This window comes from Hyperolius riggenbachi, chromosome 8 (genome assembly GCF_040937935.1).
Source record: "Hyperolius riggenbachi isolate aHypRig1 chromosome 8, aHypRig1.pri, whole genome shotgun sequence".
Taxonomy (NCBI): Eukaryota; Metazoa; Chordata; class Amphibia; order Anura; family Hyperoliidae; genus Hyperolius; species Hyperolius riggenbachi.
The window spans coordinates 110178610-110200462 of record NC_090653.1 but is presented as its reverse complement, the minus strand read 5'-3'; the positions used below and the strand labels follow the sequence as shown (position 1 = coordinate 110200462).

Here is a 21853-nt window from a genome sequence, read left to right as displayed (position 1 = left end):
ACATCCACAAATTATGGAAATTCACAAGGAGGTGGAGAAATTAACGGCAGAATTGTTAAGCAAGGACACTCTGGAGGCTTATAACACCTTTAAACAACAATTGGACACAACTATTAAGGAGCTAAAAGAGGGAATCCTAAAGGAGAAGATTGAGAAATTCAAAAGAGATACAAAGGACTACGAATTGAACAGAGTCTATACCTGGCGTTTGGTGAGGCGGTTAGCGCGTCAGTACCAGCAGCATCCTCCGACAGCCGGTGGCGCTTCCGGGTCTGAGAACTCCGGTAGTGAGCAGGAGTACGCGACCCCTTTTCCCCATACACAAGGAGAGCCCAGGGGAGGTGGAGGCAATCCACCGAGAGGAAGGGGCGGACCTGCCGACGGAAGAGGAAGAAGCCGAGGCAGAGGAGGTCGGAGACCGCAAGGAGCCCCGCAGCTACAGCCCCAGAATCGCCCTATCACCCGCAGCCAACAATAGGAACGATGTGTCGGCAGACGGACACATGCGGGGAGGATGCAGAGGGCGCCGGACATTCCGTGGGGTATGCTGCAGAAAGGGTGAGTCATAATAATAATGAGATAATCACTGCAAAGGATAATGAACTGCATGCTGATGTCACTAATGATAGGGAAGGGGGGACCTACATCAATCCAGGGGACAAGGTGACTTTGAACAGGGAGGAGAGAGTGATTAATATCTCTAGTCAACAATTAACGCAAGGGGAGTATGCCCTGCTTAATAAAGGATTAGGCTTTGTACCTACATGTGGCATCAAGATGTTTGATGTGAAAGTGGATTTATATAAATACACCAGGAACATTAAATGGAAAGTGTGGCATAGCTTGAATTGCCCCAGGAGAGACACTTGTACTATTAACCCCCGAGATTATAAAGATCCACAGGATATCCCAAAGAGACTCAAACTTAAAAATCAAAATGATCCGCCGCTATCTAGTAGTGCACTGGACCTATTTGAAAAACTGGTGATTAAGGAGACCACTAAGAGGTTGAGGACCACAAGTAATAAACAACACAATTTGACAAGGCAGCAATATGAGGCCCTGAACAAGCTTAAAAGAGATAAGTCTATTATTGTGAAAAAGGCTGACAACGGGGGAGCAATCGTAATTCAAGATCGCAAAGATTACATCGCTGAGATAAAACGCCAGCTTGGCGATATATCGATGTACAGACTATTACCTGGTGATCCCACTATGAAGTTCAAATCAGAACTCGATATGATATTAGAGGAAGCAGCAGAGGTGGGTGTCATTAGTAGAGAACTTATGTTAGCATTAAAAAAGGATTCACCTATGGTACCAGTGTTTTACACGCTGCCGAAGGTGCATAAAGATCTCAGACACCCACCAGGAAGGCCCATTGTGTCTGCTGTGGACTCATTATTGGAACCTCTGGGTATTCTGATAGACACTTGGTTACAGCCTATCGTAAGATCGGATGAAAGGTGCTTAAGGGATACGACCCAGTTTCTCAATACGTTAAGCCAAATCAATGCCAGAGATATAAGTTTGTTAGTATCTATGGACGTGATCAATTTGTATAATAACATCATACACAGCGAAGCATTGATATCGGTCCAGGAACGACTGAGAAAAGATAGTAGCATCAATAATGAGCTGTTGTCATTTATTATGACTTTGTTGGAATTCAGTTTGTCTCATGCTTATTTTAGATTCGGTGATGATTTTTATCTGCAGGTCCTCGGGGTGCCAATGGGGGCCCCGTATGCCCCCACGGTAGCCAATATTGTAATGTCCGATTTCGAAATGCAGCACATTTTAGGTGGGGGGGCCCCCACTGGCATCCTGGGATACTGTAGATTTATAGATGATCTATTCTTTGGATGGAGAGGGAGTGAGACGGAGTTGCGGTTGTTTTTTGACGCCCTGAATCAGAAACATAGTACTCTGAAATTTAAAATGGAGTATGGTGACAGCAGCCTACACTTCCTTGATGTTGAGATCAGGAAGGGTGAATATGGTTTTGAAACGGATCTATACAAAAAAGAGACTGATAAGAATGGCTTTCTTTTGGCCAGCAGCTGTCACCCTAGGCCATTGATAAATGGGCTCCCCAAGAGCCAATATATCAGGGCAAGGAGGATCACCTCCACTGACATTTTATATCAAAAACAGGCGCAGCTCCTCACTGAGGATTTTGTGAGTAGGGGTTGCAACAGAAAGCGATGTGAGGAGTTAGCATTGGAGGTGTCAGGGATGACCAGAGAAACGTTGAGACAATATAAAACTGTTGAATGTAATCAAACAGATGAAGTAAATTTTGTCACTACATATTGCAGAGAATCGACTATATTGAGAGACGTGATGTTGAAATTCTGGCCGGTGAATGAGACAGATCCACAAATTGCTCCAATCTGTAGAGCCCCACCTAGATTTGTATACAGAAAAGCAAAGTCATTGAAGGATCATTTGGTAAGGGCTGACATTGGTAGAACTAGGGGAGCAGTCCAGAGATTTCTGGGCCCACCTAAGACAGGGACATTCCCGTGCCTCCATTGTCAGCATTGTAACAACATCATTAAGGGCCCAGAGGTACATCACCCCCGCACAGGAGCAGCTGTCACACTCAGAGATTTTTCTACATGCGACACAAAGGGGGTGGTTTATTACATCAAGTGCCCCTGTGGCCTGGGGTACGTGGGTCAATCCACCAGGGAAATCAAGGTTAGGCTAAATGAACATAAAAGTAACATTCAGGTCTTGAAAAAAGCCAAGGATAGGGGAGAGGACATAAACACAGTATCCCCCCTGGCGCGACATTTTGTCGAGTCAGGACATAACGTGAGCCAATTAAGATGGCAGATATTGGAAGTTGTACCCCCTCAGGAGGGTAAGCCCTATAGAAACACGCTCCTGAGACGTGAGGCCTACTGGATGGAGTGTTTGGGGACTCAATCACCTGGTGGCTTGAATGAAGACTTTAGTCTCAGATGTTTCCTTTAACGGGTAGCAGTTCTTTACCCTTGAAAGGGTTAACTAGTAACTAAGCATGTGCCCACCCCCCAATTGTTGGGTGTGGTGTGTTAATTAATGTGTGTCTATATATGTTGCACTGTCATACCAGAAGTTTGAGCACTTGATAAAGGGCATACGCCCGAAACGTCGTGCTGTTTCATTGTACTGTATATATTTCTGCAATTATGGAATAAATACCAGTGATTTACATCACAACAGTCTGTGGGTCGAGTCCTGGATGGGAAATTCGTATGATTGTGGACTTTAAATTGAGAGGTGTGATGGACCCCTCATCCCAGTAGGACTCCCCTGTATCTGCATGGTAATAACCTGAGGCTGGTGAACTACTCCACATTGTCAATTTAGGGGGAAGCCAATTAACGTATTTGTATGTTTTTGGGATGTGGGAGAAAAACGGAGTGCTCAGAGGAAACCCACGCAGGCATAGGGAAAACATTGACTCTTTGTATATGTTGACCTGGATGGGATTTGAGCCGGGGACACAGCGCTGCAAGGCGAGAGCGCTAACCACAACGCCACTGTGCTGCCCATTCACTGTGATTTGTTTGAACATGTCATGTGCAGAAAACATCCCATTTTTCTCAGCACCTGGTTGGTTATTTGAAATAAACTCAGTAAACCGCCTTCAATATTGAGACATCGTATGATTTTCCAGATATCTTTCAGATCACATCTCCAAGTGTGTCATCAACCTTCTCCTTCTTCCCCGCAGCCGTCAGCCTCCTGAACTCCCGTAACATTCTCCCACCCTCTATCTGTGCCTTACCACCGGCACAGTAGCGGTCTGTAATAAATACGCTTTTCGAAGCAACCTGCCATCACCCCTAACTGATTGGACTTTGTCCCTGCACCCTGGTTAGAATCCAGCAGTGCCCTGGAATAATGCTTACGTCTGCTGAATGTTTATTTGTGTACATACATTTCCTCTTTCTTGAGTGCAATATTCCTGAGTACGGTGTTTTTACTGTCTTTCCTTTTGTATTGCACTGTATCTGTGATGCTCTCCTTTGCCTATGTACCTTTCAGAGCTATGTATTGTGCCACACCCAATTCCGGGCATGACCCAGTCATGCTTGGCGAAATAAAACTATTCTGATTCTGATTCTGAACATCAGCTGTGAAATGTGTTAAATAAAATGCCTTGCTAGCTGTGCATTCTGGTTTGCAGTGCTATGAAATGTATATTAATTTTATTTTCTATGTTTTTATTAGCTCGCCTTAGATACTCGATACTGGACGTGGTTGAATCATTTGGTCATATGGGGTTCATTAGCATTTTACGTTATTTTCTCCATATTTTGGGGAGGAATCATTTGGTAAGCATCTCTTATTAAATGTACAGGAATGATGATGATGATAATAATAATAATTGCAGTATTTGTATAGCGCCTTTCTCCTGTCGGACTCAAAGCGCTTGCGAGGCAGCCACTAGAACACTCTCAGTAGGCAGTAGCAGTGTTAAGGAGACTTGCCCAAGAAACTCCTTACTGAAATAGGTGCTGGCTTACTTACGGCAGAGCCGAGATTTGAACCCAGGTCTCCTGTGTCAGAGGCAGAGCCCTTAACCATTACACCATCCAGCCACTGATAAGTCTGAGTACAGTTCAGGATAAAATATATATTTGGTATTTTACATTAAAGCCTACCTGAAGTAACACAATTACACACATACTACTAGCCCTACTAAAACAATAATCTGAAGGGGTTCTGTTTTCCAGTACAACAAGAGTTAAACAAAAAAAAACCTTGACTCATTGACTTGTACTCAGGGCTGTGGAGTCGGGAACAAAAATCCTCTGACTCCTCAGTTTAGGATTCCACCGACTCTGACTCCTCTAATTTGCATATTACAATCTTGTTGATTGAAAGTATGTGTCACAAGCGCCCTTGTGGCTGACCGCACTTAGCCTTCTAAACGGTGCCAGCGCACTCTGGTCGCAGTCAATGCGCAGGAACCGTTAAGAATTAGCCGCAGACAACTCCGAAGGGAGCCTGTGAGACACGGGTAATTACAACGTCACCTACTGGTTCAGAGTAAACTGCCACCACCGCGGTTACTATGGGACCGTGGGGCCCACTAACTGACTGACTAATCCTGCGAATAAAACGGTTAAACACACGATATTCTGTCTAGCCAACAACAAACAAACAGTAGCGTATCTTCAGAGACCCGGGATCATTTCTGTGTGTGCTGATAAGCAGGGTAGCGAAACAGTGAATGACTTGGAGAAAGTCGTTTATTCACGCAATATAAATAATTAATATATACAGACAATTATTAAAAATCACAATTATTAAGACAGTAATAGCCAGTATGAAAAATAAAAGAAGGGAGAAAAATACTTATGGTTTGTGGAAATATGTCCTTTTGTGGGAAAATCGTCAAGTTCAAGCAAAACGGTTTCAAGTTCTTAGAGTTCTTTGTTGCAGAGTAAAGTTCAGCAAGATTTAGAATCCAAACAAAATGGAGGATGTCCTTTGTTTTAGCTCTGGCAATATGGCCACCACTTGTTCCTCATAGTGGCCGTGTGTCCTGAAGATGGTAAAGGGAGGAATTTCTTCCCAGGCAGCTCATTCACTTTTAATGGAGCTGAGCTCAGAGGCGGGCTTCCAGAGTCGGCCCCCCAGGCCGGACTATGGTAATCACATCTGGGCAGGGGCTTTAGCAAACTCATAATCCTGACAGGTTCCCTAGGCAGACCTGCGCGGCCGGCACACAGATAATAATTACATTTTCTCGATCCCCAGAACCTACCGATTAATATGATATCAAACTTGGGCATGTTTGCATGCCCGGTTAAAAAACGGTGGAATTCCCAGCGTTCTGGTTAGGCTAGGGGCCCAAATTTAATATCAAAACACTCACAAGATCCGGACCAGCAGAATGATATAACTTCCACATTTCTCCGATGTATGGTACTTCTAAAACATGCATAAAGATCATAACTCTATGTTTCCCTATCCTGGCTGAATGGTTCCGCTAAGTCTGCCCCCTGCTGGGATTAGCTTCCTTGGCTCTGAAAAGACTCCTGGTTTGTTAATTAACATCTGAGTGTTACCCCTCTGGCTTCATTAGCAAGTCACAGGGCACAGGCTTCATGAAAAGAACTAGGCTAACTATTTCTCTGAAGACAGCAGAGACCCCCCAGGCTGGACTGCCTGGTGTCCACAGACATGAGATTCTGATTGGGGCAGCGCAACGACAACCGAGGCAGGAAGTCGGTTGCGGCTGCGTTTTCTGCGCACTGACGGCTCGCCCGTCACAGTATGTAACATGAAATTCGTCTCTTAACTGCCAATGCTTAGGAATTTTAAAAGACAACTGAAGTGAGAAGGGTATGGAGACTGCCATATTTATTCCCTTTAGTCATAGACTAAAACTAGTCCTTGGTAAGAGTACTTGTAAAAGGTACAGGCCGGAACAAAGAACATCTATCAGGCCCTAGGCAATGCAACTGTGGGTACATGTAAGAGTGATGTGCAGGTACTCTGCAGGGGAATAAGGAGATTCTTCCTCTAATTCACATTCTTCATGCACCATCTGAACCAGGTTTATGGGTGATAGACAACACCTCTGTGTTCAATGTGCACAACATTCTCAGTGGATTCCTTGCAGCTCTGTGGAGAGTGCATATGTAGAGTATTGTACTACTGTGTAACAAAGTAAACCTGAGACAGATGAAATTAAAGTTTTATACATACCTGGGGCTTCCTCCAGCCCCCTTCAGGCTAATCAGGCCCTCGCTGTCCTTCTCCGCCACCTGGATCTTCTGCTATGAGTCTAGGTACTTGAGCCAGTCTGGCGTAGTGCGCATGCACGCACTCCGCCGCCGGGAGCATACTACACCTGCCCAGCACTATTGCGCAGGTGCAGAACGCTCCTGGCTGTGGAAGCGGCATGCGGCCGGACTGCACTGACTGGCTGAATTACCAGGACTCATAGCAGAAGATCCAGGTGGTGGAGGTGGACAGCGAGGGACTGATTAGCCTGAAGGGGGCTGGAAGAAGCCCCAGGTATGTATAAAACTTTTTTTTTCATCCTTCTCAGATACCATTTAATTCGTAGTCACCAAACCAAAGGCTTTATACTTACAGCATAGATGTTATTTTGTATGTATAAGAGATTCCTGTGTACACATCATATATACAATCACAATCAGATGTGTATATCTGACTTTAAAAATACGGGGACTGCTTTATTGAAGCAGCACAAGTAACTGATTTTGATTGGTTTATTTCATTTTTGTAGACTAAGCACAGCTATTACTGTATGTATAAATTATTTATGATGACTATTATCTGAGAAATAGAACATTTTATCATATTTTCTATTTTAATTACAGTTTAAATTCATTAGGAGTTGGAGTTGGTGCATTTTTTCTCGACTCCGACTCCAGGCACCCAAAATTACTCCGACTCCACGACTCCGACTCCACAGCCCTGCTTGTACTCATCTTCTGGTCTTTTCTTTATAATAATTAGAAAGGGCGACAAAAGTTGTCAGAAGAAAGTATCTTTTATTCTCTGAATAAAGTATGTGTCTCACTCTCAACCAACACTCCACTATGTCAGAATATCAACATATTTCACACTAAATATTAATCATGGCCCAGAGTGGTTTGGATAATAAAAAAAACTAAAACCAAAGCACTCGATGAGTCATGTTTTAGAAAAATAGAAAAACATTTATTAATCTCTAAAAACACATTCATGCATATATGTCTACAGGCAGAAAAAAAGGAGTAAAACCATCTGATTGCCAGTCCACCACCTAAACATCCACAGCCAACCATCTTTTATTCTACCAAATCGGTTGTATTGGAACACAGGGGCTCCAGGTGAAGGTGCCCGTTGGACCCTGGAGCCTCCACCTCCTCTCAGACGTCACTGTGTCGGGCTGTGTGAGGGAAATTTGAGCGCACATGGGGGCAGACATGTGCGATATCCCCATATTGTATATGGATACGAGTTGTTTCCCTTATGGTTTATTCATATGTTTATTGGGATGACCAGAAGGTTGATTATTATTATTGCTCCTTTCTATCCCATGTCGAGTTTATTTCCGCTACTTACAGTGCTGTCATGTTATAACCCTGTTCATCCTTTTTTTGGATTGGGGTTGGAACTATCTTAACCTTCCTGGCGGTAAGCCCGAGCTGAGCTCGGGGTAAGCCGCCGGAAGGCACCGCTCAGGCCCCGCTGGGCCGATTTGCATAATTTTTTTTAGCTGCGTGCAGTGCACGATCGCCGCCGCTACCCGCCGATCCGCCGCTATCCGTCGCGCCGCAGCCGCCCCCCCCCCCCCCAGACCCCGTGCGCTGCCTGGCCAATCAGTGCCAGGCAGCTCTATGGGGTGGATCGGAATCCCCTTTGACGTCACGACGTCGATGACGTCGGTGACGTCATCCCGCCCCGTCGCCATGGCGACGGGGGAAGCCCTCCGGGAGATCCCGTTCTTTGAACGGGATCTCCGGATCTCCGATCGCCGCCGGCGATCGGAGGGGCTGGGGGGATGCCGCTGAGCAGCGGCTATCATGTAGCGAGACTTTGTCTCGCTACATGAAAAAAAAAAAAAAATTTAAAAAAAAAGATTTGCTGCCCCCTGGCGATTTTTTTGCAAACCGCCAGGAGGGTTAACATGTTGGCAATGCGGTTCAATGTCATGTTTTTTTTCTACACTTGCTGTATATAATGTAAAATAAAGATCTTAAAATTAGAAAAAAAAAACTTGACTTATCTATGCAAAAGAGCTTGCACGTTCAGTCTGGTTTTGTGAAAAGTAATTAGAAGCTACAAGGCTATTATGCGTCAGGTAGAATATAACGTAATAAGCTTTTAGTGCAGGAAAGTTCAAATTATTGCCTCTGTATCTCTTTCAGCCTAAAAGGCAGCGTTTTTGAACTCTGAACAGTAGCTGTGACAGTTTGTTATAAATTAAAACTGAAAATAAAAATAGGAGACCATGGCTTCCTCCAGCTCCTACAAGCTTTTGTGTCCCACGCCCACTGTTCTGGGGTCCCCTCCGTAGCGGTCACCAGCTGGGCCGGCAGGCTCTGTGCATGCGCTAGCACGTAGACGCGCCCTATCGCCGTTGCGATCCCATTGCCCGGGAGCAAGCACTTTGCATGCACAGAAGTGCCAGGTCTGCGGCTGCTTCAGAGGGGACCCAAGAAGAGTGGCTAAAGGCAGAATTGCGATGAAGGATACAAAGGCTTGTAGGGGCTGGAGGAAGCCCCAGATAAGTAAATCTATCATTTTATATGTCTCATGTATCCTTTAAGTGTGTTTTATATATCAGTACTGAAGTGGTTCATTTATCATCTGTTCTACACATACAATTCATTTTCTCATAAGTATTACAGGTTTACTTTAAGTGTTTTCTACATTTTTAAAGAACAGGGAGAAGATCAATTGATGAGAAATGTAGCATACAAATTATTTTGTTAATATTGTAAATTACTATCATAGCTGTAAACCGCTATTTAGTCATTTAGGTTCAAACATGTATGCGCAAAAAATGTGCACATACTTTGGCATGCTTTTCCGGACGTCAAGCATGTTCACGTGTGGAATTCACATATTACCGAAGTAGCTAATGTGGAAAATAAGTAAACTTGAACTCGTACATTGTTCAAAACCAGTACAATGGTTTGTTTAAGCTTTTGATGCACACATAAATTGACATGAAATGTGAATGAACCCATGGATATACTTAAAGAGACTCTGTAACAACATTTTCATCCTTATTTCTTCTATCCTATAAGTTCCTATACTTCTTCTAATGTGCTCTGTCTAACTGCAGCCTTTCCTACTTGCACAGTGGCTGTATTATCTCTGTTATATGATCTAATCTTCTCTCCTCTGTCGGGTCTGTCGGACTCAGGCAGTCAGGCTGGAATGTGCTGTGCTGCTTGTGATTGGATAGAGGCTATACACACACTCTCCTGGCCCCCTGCACACTCTGTATGACTCACACACTGAGCTGCTCTCAGCGTATCACTTGCTATGTCTTTTGTTTGTAAACACTGCATAAAAATGGCAATTACAAGCCAGGATTGCAGAAACAGCACAGAGGGGCCCAGGAGAACATAATGAATAGAATGGTATGCTTTTTATTGTAAGAATTTTAGAGTACAGATTCTCTTTAATACAAAGGTGTCCTTTTTAACTGTGTATTGCAATGCGATAACATGCACATAGATTTTTAATTTTGTGTTTCTTTTTTTACCTTTTCAGGCCATTCCTCAAGCAGCAAAGAATGTACTTTGTATTCTCTACCATGCTGACATCAGTGTCAGTTTGGCTCACTATAATTCTTCTGATTTTTATCAGCTTGTACCCAGAAATTCTGCTAATCATTTTCAGAAACATTAGGACAGCAAGCACCAAGGTAAGACTACACATTGCAAACGTAAAAGATTTGTGGCAAGATATTTGCATTTGTAAAATGGTTAAACTCCTAACATTGTACAATTTATTAGCTCGCTATAATGAAACAAAGTTCTGAATATTGTCTGTCTTGTTTAAAATGAAAATGGTGCTTGGGTTGACATTTTTTTTTCCCCCTTTACTATGTTCACTACACTAATATTAGATCTAGGAAATTGACCTCCATTCTAAACTTCGGAGTATAGTTCTAAAAACTAGATAACAAAAGAAAGAAAAATATTTTTTATTCTCCACTTAAGAATCCTGATTGCTGCTTTTATATTTCAGTATGCATACATAAAATTCAAACCCGTTTTGTCTTCTTGCATTCAGGATTTCAGAGCTAATGAACTCCCATCAAAGTAGGGATCAAAAGCATCAGCCAGTTGTCTATGTAATGGATTGCCAATGTGATTAATTATTTTTAGAACTGATGCTTAGAAGCCCATTGACATAATTACAGCTTTTTACCACAGTTATCTAAAGTGTTGATCTTCAGAAAAAGTTCTCCATTGTTTTTCTATGGAGTTTGCCACTTTATAACACTATGGGGATCACCAGTGTAGAGATTGGCACCACAGTACCATTTAAATAATTGGAAAATGACAGCCATTCTGAAATAGGACAATCTTTTAAATCCTATAAACAAGAAAAAGTTTTGTTTTTTTTTAAGACCAAAACCTCACTTTGTTGGAAAGCCAACAGTTTGCTTGATTTCATGCATAGTCGCCCTTGTTTTTACATACAGTGAGAAAGAGTTATTGCTGTTGTTGTGAGTTTTTGTAATAATGTCTAACAGCTGGGGAGTGGAGATGATTAGTCTTTCTCCATGATTTTGCCTGTCAAGCGTGGATTAGAAAGCATGATCTTCTAATCATTTCTGCCGAATAAAGTGCGTCTGTCGTAGATTTTTCTGAACTAGTTTAACATAAGAATTTTGTGAAGGACCCTACAGTCCTAACTTACGTGCAGATTGCTTTCTCTGTAAGTGGAATATCAGTGAATCCCCACCCTCAATAATGTCAGATCCTTTGGACTGCCCCCACATGCATTTGTCATTTCCTGTCCCTGCAGTCAAATGCAGTGTGGTAATTGTGTTATCTCTATCTTATAATGGCTGTCCCTTATCCTTTCATAGAAGACGTTTGGAGAGATAAAATTTGTCAAGGAAATAATGCTGGGTACAGATGATTCAATTTCACATCTTATCAACGGGTAATCGGACAGAAGTTGTACCGTGTGAACATGTCCAAACATCTCCCCATTGATAATTGGATTGATTTTTTTTTTTACCCTAACTTTGCAAAATCAATCCGGTTATCGATCAAGAGCAGATTGGACATGTCGGAAATAATTGTCCAATCCCATCAATCTGATGGGAAATTGCATTATGTGTAGTTAGCATAAAGGTGGCCATACACTGGTCGATTTGCCATCAGATTCGACCAACAGATAGATCCCTCTCTGATCAGAGAGGGATCGTATGGCTGCCTTTACTGCAAACAGGTTGTGAATCGATTTCAGCATGAAACCGATCACACTCTGTGGTGGTGCTGAAGGCCCCCCCCCCCCCCCGCATACATTACCTGATCCGGCTGGCGTGTGTCCCCGCTGTCTCTTCTCCGCTGGGTTCGGGTGGCAGGCTTCATTTCTTTCTGTCCGGGGAAGTTTAAACAGTAGAGGGCGCTCTACTGTTTAAAATTCCTGCTGGGACAGGAAGTTCAGTGAAGCTGCAGCCCTGGAGCCCAGCGGGGAAGAGCCAGCGGTGACGGGAGGACTCGCGCCGGCCGGAGAAGGTAATGTATTATTGCCGCTGTATTGCGTCGGTCGTCGGGCATTTGAACGCCGCTATTGACGCACTCCCGACCCGCTGCCGATCGAGCAAAATCTTCTGCATGGATGGCTCGACGGGAACGATCGATTTCGGACGGAAATCAATCGTTTGCGCAACGATTTCACAGCAGATTCGATCACAGTGATCGAATATGCTGTATATCGGCGGGGAAATCGTTAGGTGTATGGGCCCCTTAAGAGGTTAGGAGAAATTGTACAGATTCTTCACCCTCTCAGATTTCAAACATGGGTTTTTCCATGAATACATTTCAAAGTTGACTGGATGGGCATAGACTACAACTGTGTTTCTCAAAACTGTCCTTGTGGCCCCCCAATGGTGCATGTTTTGCAAGCAGCCTCACCTATGCACAGGTGGGGTAATTAGTGACTCAGCTAGGTGGATTCCATGTAGCTGAGACACTAATTATCCCACCTGTGCTTAGATGAGGCTGCCTGCAAAACATGCACTGTTGAGAAGTCACAAGGACAGGTTTGAGAAACACTGGACTAGAAAGTCTGAAAATATGAAGAGTAGACTGTTTTTGGAGAAATAGATTGATGGGGGATTTATATCAGCTTGAGTACATATTTATATTAAAATTGTTACTTTGAAATTCCATTGTTATTAACGATCCTATAAATTATAGTGGTATTCGGGTCTGTCAGGCCCATGTATGATAAGTCGTTCATCAGACAGCGATCGGTTCCAGTCTGTGGAGTAGCACATAAAAGCACGCTTCATGTAAGCACAAGACTTGCAGTGTCTCATTCCGCCTTTAGAGTCTTTTGAAATGCAGGCAATTAATGTAAAGACTGAGTAGCAATGTCATTAGTTACTCTTTAGGACTAGTTACTCTTTAGTGCAGCCACAGTTGACATTCCTGTGTCAGAACACAAACGCCATAAGGACACAGTGACAGAGTGGGTACCAAAAAAGAAAGGGAGATATCTGTGTAGACCAGCCTTGCAGTTGCTTCTCTTCAGTACCATTTACCAGGGTTTATGTAAGTAAAAGATAGGGTTCATTATGATCAGAACTGTGGGATATCGATGACGCAAAGCAAGTATGTTTTTTTATAAATGTAAAGTGGAAAAAAAATGTAACAATGCATGGTGAAGATGTAATCTATCAACACTTTCATATGTTAGTACCTATACTGTTCGAATAAAAATTATGTAGATTTTTACAGCAAATTAAGTAGTCTATTACGCTTATTGGGATTACCTGTAGCCTTTATACCTCACCAATTCTGTGTTATTATACTTTATTAATAGCACCTTATTTGTTAGTGTAACATTTACAAAATAGTCAGTGTTCTGCCACTAACCTTCAGAAACATCCCAAGACTTCTGTCTGTGATTGTCCAGCACTGAAGGTTCAGTTTCAGGAGACGTTCACTGCCCTGTGTGTCACATTGCTTTCCACATGACTCCGATACTTCCTCCCCCTTTTGTTTTAGGAGTAAGATCTGATTCATGTGAAGTGTAACTTCTCCTGACCCTGTCCGCTCGTTTAGTGGTGAACAGCGGCAGATGGGAGACTTGGGGTGTTTTGAATCGGCTAGGCCAATTCACATGTCAACACTACTTAGAATACAGACAATGTAGATCTAAAGCTACATATCCCACACCAATAGTTATAATAGAGACTCTCATAAGACTAGTGTGTTTAAATAAACAATATACAATTTCCCTCATATTGAATTTACTACTGAGATTACAGTTCTTACTCTTTTTATAGGTAGCTTCTGGCAGCTATTACCAGGAATTGGTCCTGCATCAATTAGTGGACCTTGTATGTCAAATTTAGTAAAGCAACAAATTTAGGAAATGCTGTCAAAAAAGTTGTATTTGCAATGACTTTATAGAATAATATTTTTCCAGCGTGTCAGATCACCATTCTGGAACTCTGTTTGGTTGCATTTGGATTTGTCACCTACATTTTGATATTGAAGCACTAATCTCTCACTATGCTTCCAACTGGCACTCTAAAAATGGCTGCCTTTCCATCAGCTTCCCTTATTTATTCCTTCTTTGTTTGTATCCAACAACTTTGTAACCTGTATCTTGTCTTCCCTTGCTTATCCTACTACTTTCCCTTCCCTCCTGTGCTGCTACGGAGCAGGTATCCAAACACCTGCCCTCCTCTGGAACGTCTACTATTTTCATGCTTTCTCAAACTTCAAGCAATCACAGTTTCCCTTGGAGTGATTAAGGTGAACTTTCTTTACTTACACACTGTTGCTTATTAACTTCTCATATATCAACCTTAAAGTGGATGTAAACTCATGTACTGAAAATCATAATAAGACCTCCTTTCAGGACAAGACTTTAAGTTTAGCTTTAAAGAGAAACCGAGGTGAACGTCTGGTAAGAAAACACATACTTACTGAGGAAGAGGGAAGCCTCTAGATACTGTAGAGGCTTCCCATGTCCTCCTCACTGCTGCTTGCCAGGACCCCCCAGAAGACCAAGTCGCACTCCTCTCCATGTACAAGTGCGGCCATGCCTGCACAGTAGTACAGCTTTGGCTTACTGCGCAGGCGTACTCTTGCAGGGTAGTAGGGCCATGCTCCTTCTTGAGGAGGAGTACAGACTTGATCTTCTATTTGACAAGCCATTGTTAATTTTCTTTCGGCGATCCAGCAACAGAGATCCGAAAGATGGCATGGGAAGCCTCTACAGGATCCAAAAGCTTCACTTTCTTCAGTAACTATTGTTTTCTTAGCCAAGGTTCGCCTCATTTACTCTTCAATTATACTTATGGATCATGTAGAATTTAGTTATGAATCAGGAAAACCTCCACATATATTACAGCCTATGCTTCCCGTACTGCTTATTTGTGGCAAAGCTCCTTACGTTGAGAAGGATGTACAACTCTGTAGTCAGTTGGTCACATGGCAGCTAGCCAGGAACTGGGCTAAGCAGGACGCTGCCTCTGAACTCATTGTGTGACTAGTCTACCAATAATGGCATAGGAGCTCCCAGTGTTGGAGGTAAGATATTTGAAGATATATGGGTGCATACCACTCTTCCACCAGTGGAGTTGTGTAGCAGATGTATGTCCATTATTTTGCTTTTTGTTTACCTTTATTTTGGATGGCTGCTTCCAAAAAGCAAGGTTCTTGGCATACAGTCTGACAACTGACTCCTGTGTTCTTCTCATGTAGAGCTGATTTGAAGTCAACACTGTTTAATGTGATGTCTTTCCCTGATAAGGAGGCACTTCTGCATGCTCACTGTCCACTTTTATTTCTGTTTGTATCACTGTTTGTTTTAGAAGAAAATGTGCACCAACACAGGTGGTTCAGAGTCAACTCGCTCGACTGTCAGGCCTCTCCTTTTGAGAACGTTCTCAGATGAGTCTAATGTATTGTAAGAGGTACAAAGCCCTAAACCAAATGAAATAATTAAGCCAATCAATCTAATCTGCTTCAGTTTTTCTAATTGTTGTTTAAATTTGAGGTGGAGTGAGGCTGCATTGCACCATGTACTCTGTGAATGAGGATAAATTGTCTGCTTAGTATCCAATATAGATAGGAGATGAATACCACACTTACAAAACTCCATCTACCAGCATTTAGCTTCCTTTTTCTAAAAAACACAGTTCCCACAGGAGACCATTGTGGGTTGATGAAACATAATACCTGGAATTGAAAAGGTTCTGTTTAAATTGTTCAGATTATTTTCTTGCTTGCTGGTGGCTTAAAAGGCATTATATTGATAGGATGCAAAATATCACCTAGGATAAAACGTAGGAGAAAAAGTGAATAGAATCAGGACCAATGCCTCCTTTAACCAGACAGCAGCTCTGTAAAAGAACATAAACACTCTCGTTTTACTGGTCGGTGGAGTAATCTTTATGTGGTGCTTTTTAGCAGTTTGCGCTTTTATGCAATATTTCAAAATCTTAATTGAAAATATTTAACAACTCTTTGAACTTATCTGTTGAGTTGCATGAGTGTAATACTTGTCTCAATTCATAGTGTGATCTTACTAAACAAAAGTAGAGTTGCTAAGCTTGCATTCTTTTTAATTTGTTTTATTTGTACGTTTTGTACTTTAAGTACATTTTTTTTGTTAATTGCTCATTTGTGTTGCTGACTGTTTTCAACAGATTTGTCACTGTCAGTTTTGTTTTTTGTTTTTTTATTTATTTAATGGTCATTTTATCACATCACTGGACCATTATTATTATTATTATTATAATAATAATAATTATTATTATTTTTAACTAGTAACCTTAGCCCACTTAAAAACTGGCTAGGTCTGTCACCACTCCAACGCGCGCACCCATCACGCACGTCCCTTCTGGCCTGTCCTCCATCAGCTCTCCTCCGTGTCTCTGCGTCCCTCCCTGCACATGCCCAGTGCAAAAAAGAACTGACACGGACATAGCGGACGCAGAGACACAGGGATATTATATAAAGAGATAGGCTTAAAGATGTGCGCTATGCGCTAACTATACTAGATACACTGACAACCTTGCTTCAGAATGATTTCCTCAACATAGTGATTCCATTTTTTTTTCTCTGCTTTATCTGAAAAATATGCCATTAACTACAATGCCATTTACTTTTTTTGAGGTCTGTTTTACAAACCCAGAATGTTCAGCTATTTTTGTGTCATGTCTGGTTTTTTTTTTTATTAGTATTATTATTATTCTTATTTATGTATTTATTTTTTAACTACAAAAATAAATAACTGAACATTCCCCAAGAGGAGTTTTTCCATTTTTTATTTTTTTGGGGGGCAAATTGTATAAAACAACTTTTAACACTTTTATGCCATGTCTAAAGTCTTCTGCAGGTAGATGAACTTGCAGCTTTTGTAAGTCCCTTTCACACTACAAAACATGTTATGGGTTAGATGGCAAACCTGCACAACCATGGGAATCACATTCCAAGACCCAAAAAAATTACGTTCATGGTTTATTTACCAGTTTTGAATTTTAATTTTTTTTAATGTTTATTTCATTGCCCCGTGTCCTTCTATGAGAAGATTTAAAGCATTTCCTGTCTGGACAGGAAGCGCTTACATTTCTTTAACAAGCACATGCACCATATGCAATTGAGGTAGAACCTCTTAACCCCCATGACTCATGTATTTTCTTGGTAGCACCATAAGCGCAGTTCTTTGTGTCACAGAGACATCAAGTGGGAGGAGTTCTTTACCAACTAAAGGTGTTTACACACATCCAATTTTGATTGCCCAATTTTACCATTTCAATGTAGTATGGGAGCTTTCAGAGCATTGAGCTTATGTAGTATGTTTACCCTCATACTACATGGAAGTGGCAAAATTGACCAATGATTGGACTATCAAAATTAAATGTGTGTATGCGCCTTAAGTCATACACAGAGTAATAACATAGCAGAGGTTGTAACCATCACCCATGCTCCTCAAAGAGTTAAAAATAAAATGTGTTATCGAAGTTGAGCTATTAATGCATAAAGTACATTTTACTGGAAAAGTCTACCTTTTGGTTAATTTTTTTATAAAGAAAAGATCAAAGTGATATTTATTAATCTAATGGATATTTCTTGTGACTTTTGTTTTGTGTTGCAGACTCTAGAGTTTCAGTTACCCAGGTTAACCTCCTACAAACACATGGGAAATGGATACCTCTCTCCAGTGAGGGTTGAGGAGTACAAACTGAACTCATATTTGTCTCCTCAAGACCCGTACCAATGATGTCCATTATTATTACACTGTGCAAGTTCAACCACTAACTGCTGAGAATGCTAATTTTACACTGGAAATTGAGGAAGGGAATACAAAACTCTTCTAAGTCTTCTACAGTTGAGTCTGTGTAAAGAACAAAAAATCCAAAAAGGAAAAAAAATCTGTTTCAAAAAGCAACAATCTGACTTATAAGGTGAAACTGAATTCACAAAAATGAGACCCAAACTTCAACTTTGGAAGTAATGCAAACCCATTGTTGTTTTTTCTGGTTGCAAGAACTTTAGGTTATTCAAACAATGCTGCTTTTTTAAAATATTGAATTTCCTGCCAAATCTCTGGTGCATGTGCTGTAAATGAAGTTTCCTTTATGCAACACATTGACCATTCCTTGACATTAAAGGGATGTCATTTTTTTTATTTATCTGTCTAGATTAACCACATGAAATTCTGTACTCTTGTTTTCTTTTCCAGGACATACGTTTCACATGTCTTTCTACAATATCGATTTATCTATTTTCATATTTCCAATCTATTTCAAACTGGTTTTTAATCTTCAACAGGTTAATATTTTCAAATATATCCATAATACATGTATATATTTTATATACGCATTTTTATTTTAGCATCTAAATTAACTGCACTTCTTATTTGCAGTTATATTTTTTTCTTTTACCATTTTACGTTTTGCTATAGTTTTGTTTTTTGTTTTTTTTTTATCCGAAATGTAACTTTTCAATGTTACTTTTAAACATTTTACATTTTTTTTCATTAAATTTATGGCACTAAAACACTTACCAATCAAATTCAGTGGTCTTGCTTTCTGTGGTTACAACCTGTGCATTGCACTGATAGATGCTTCAGTTTCTGATGGAGTTAAGAATACAGTAACCGTTTTGGAAAAAAAAATATAAACTATTTATTAAAAAGTTATATTTTTGTATTGGATGTCAATACAGAGCTGTTAAACTATTTATTTGAGTGTATTGGCTGCAAAATAAGATTTAAAGTGTACCTGCAGTTAAGAAAATCAAAAAGTATAATGTTTGAGGACACAATAGTCAACTAGGTTCCAGGGCATGTTTTTTTGTTTTTTTTGTTTTTTGATCACCTGACTTTTTTTAAATAAGATTTGCCAGGTGCTAGCATCCATGAGGTCCCTAGACTCTCTCCAGGCCATAGGCAACTGCCTAGGTTTGCCTTGTCGACGATCAGGCTCTGGTGAGTAGGGTTGTCCAGGGATGTGTGGGTAGACTTCTTTTCAGGGATCTGCTAACTTGGATAACACTTGACTGACAGCTGTTGCTGTTCCAGCTGCTGCTGGCACTGAAATGCCCCCTACCCATCTCCTCCCTTCTCTAATTACAGGACAGAGCAGTTTGCTTCATAAAGCATTAAAAGTTGTCCTCTGAAAAAATCATAACCAATCATTTTGTGTGACACATCTGTGTGCTTGTGGAGAGAATGTGCATATCAGTCTTTAGTCATGTCAGAACCAATCTACGTCCTGCAACAGCAGATAGAAACCAAACCATTTTTTAAAATTCATAAACCGTTCAACACCCCCACCCCCCACCCCAGCTCCCCGCACTACCGAAATTAGGATTTACATAGATGTTTCATGGCACTCCTCACTATTCTGAAGGAGCCAAGTATGTATGTTATGCCCTGACACCTATTGCTGTCTTCCCTCTTAATGCTACTTTTAATTACAGGTTCTCTTTAAATATCACAGGACAACACTTATTTCCAATGTGTTGAACGCACAAAGATGCTTGAGTTTACGTGCAATCTCTCCATTGCTGAAATGTACCTTACCTTTCCATCAAAACCATTCCAAATCTTAGTACTGCATGGGAATACATGCAACAGTGTATTGTTTTGTCTTATTGTATTAAACAATATTCATTAATTTCAAGTTTTTGTTTTTTTTTGTTTTTGTTTTTTTTAAACTGAGATGTCTGGAGATTGTTAGTATAAATGGCATTTTTATTTGTAACAATGCAGAGCAGGCTTTGTCCATTTATCTGTGTTTGTGTCTATTTCTGCATTGCACTTTTTCTATGCTTTATTTTTTCTTTAAGTAGTTGATGAAACTTTACTTATGTCCCATTGTTACATTGGCTTGTAAAATCCAGTTTGTGGTAAAAATGTAAATAGTTGCTCATCAGAAATGAAATGTTCTTGCCTGTTTCACTGTAAGTTTCAACCCAAAGAAGCTTGTTCACATTTGAACTTCGTAGGGTTTTAAAGACTTATGATTCTTAGGTTGACATGGTATATTTCAAAAATGCTCCTCAGCTAGTTGTTTTTGAAGGCTGATGTCCTTTAAACACAAAGAACAAGATTTGCTGAACATTTTAGGGGAGATCTCCCTTTCTCCTTCGTACTCTACTGTTGAAAGATTGTGTCATATGTTCAAATTCAGTAGTGAGACTTGTGAAAGTTTACCATGTGTTTATCACCGGAGCACAATGACTATGAACATGTCAACATGATACACAACGTGATCTTGGCTGCCCAGGGACAGGTTTTAGAAACCTAGATGTCATTTGATACCATGAAAAACATTTTGGTTGGATGTCTTTAGTATAAGAATAGTATTGGGATGCTTGGTTGGTAACTAATCAGAAAAGACAGCAGGGCAGATTTAGCAAAATGAGTTGCACCAAATTTGCTCCAGTTCTTCTTGAGCTGCTTTGATAAATTTGATAAATTCTTCCTGAGTCCTTTGATTGCAGCCACCGATTAATTGGGTAGCAGAAAGTCCCATGCTACACACCAAGGTGTAGGTGGTCACAGAATCGAGGCACCGGTAACGATGAAAACAGGAGAACATAGAGCGGTAGGACCGCACCGGTTGGGCTGGTGTGTGCACTCTTAATGCACAAAGAGTAGAGAGTACAGGAGAACTCGTCATTAAAACTCTCAACACTTTAATGAATTTTAATCTTAAAAGATGCTTGTAGCAATCAAATGGTGAAGTTTAGAAAACACACAATACTTATTTGTGCCAGTAGAGTCTAGCTTATGGTTACAGTATTTTTTTTTTTTTTTAGTCAACACTGTGCAGCGGTGAATTTGGTGTAGCGTCACCGAATGTCGTCTAAAGGGGACCACACATCCAATTTTATGGCAAAAACGATCAGAAAAAATGTTCAGAAAAACCAAAAGGTTTTTTGACTGGATTGAAAAATTATTGATCTTATTTTTTATTTTATTTTTTTAATTTCTATATAAAGGGGATCATAACAGGATTGTTTTTCTGAAGTTATCACGGGAAAATCAATCCCGTTATCCATCGGAAACAGTTTGGACATGTATTCATGATGCAACTTCCTGTCAGATTACCCGTCGATCAGACAGGAAATTGCATCGTGACTACCCAGCATCAGAGGCAGAAGATCACCAGCAGAGGTGGACTTCCTCGGCGTACAAGATTCTAGTATTAGTGTTCCGGAATCTGAGCGCACTTCCAGTGTTATCTTGGTGTGTTGAGCATCACAAGAGGCCTGTTATTTTGGCTTTATTGTTTAGTCACATCTTCACAATGTTATAGCAATCCATCACCTCTCAGATATTTCACTTTTTCCCCTTATGCCCGCCTCCTTCTTACTATGATCAATCTTTTTCCTTTTTTTTTTTATTTATTTTTTTTGTGTGTGTCCCCCACCAATTCTATTTGTTTTTCTCCCCAAGTGTAAAGTGGCATTTCTGTTTTTAGCCAGACATGTTTTTTCCCAATTACCAGCCAAGAAGTTGAGACTTACTCACACCCATAGTTGGTTATATATGGTTTGGTGAGCTGAATGCTCCTAAATTCACATATCCTTACAAGGTGCACATGCAGGGATCTAGGAATAAGCTGCTTAAAAAGATCTGTAATGAATTT

At 40.9% G+C, this 21853-nt stretch overlaps 1 protein-coding gene across 8 annotated transcripts in view; it reads left to right on the top strand.

Annotated features, from left to right (window-relative positions):
- ATP11C (ATPase phospholipid transporting 11C) overlaps positions 1–19879 on the top strand; it is a 293155-nt gene extending 273276 nt beyond the window's left edge. For 3 of the 8 annotated variants that reach the window (XM_068251002.1, XM_068251001.1, XM_068251005.1), the window contains exons 27-29: positions 4231–4334; positions 10255–10408; positions 17848–19879. In XM_068251002.1, coding sequence (XP_068107103.1) covers positions 4231–4334; positions 10255–10408; positions 17848–17973 — 384 coding nt within the window. In that variant the 3' untranslated portion in view covers positions 17974–19879. The other 5 variants (XM_068251003.1, XM_068251006.1, XM_068251007.1 and 2 more) reach the window with 5 other exon arrangements.
- The last annotated feature ends 1974 nt before the right edge of the window (positions 19880–21853 follow it).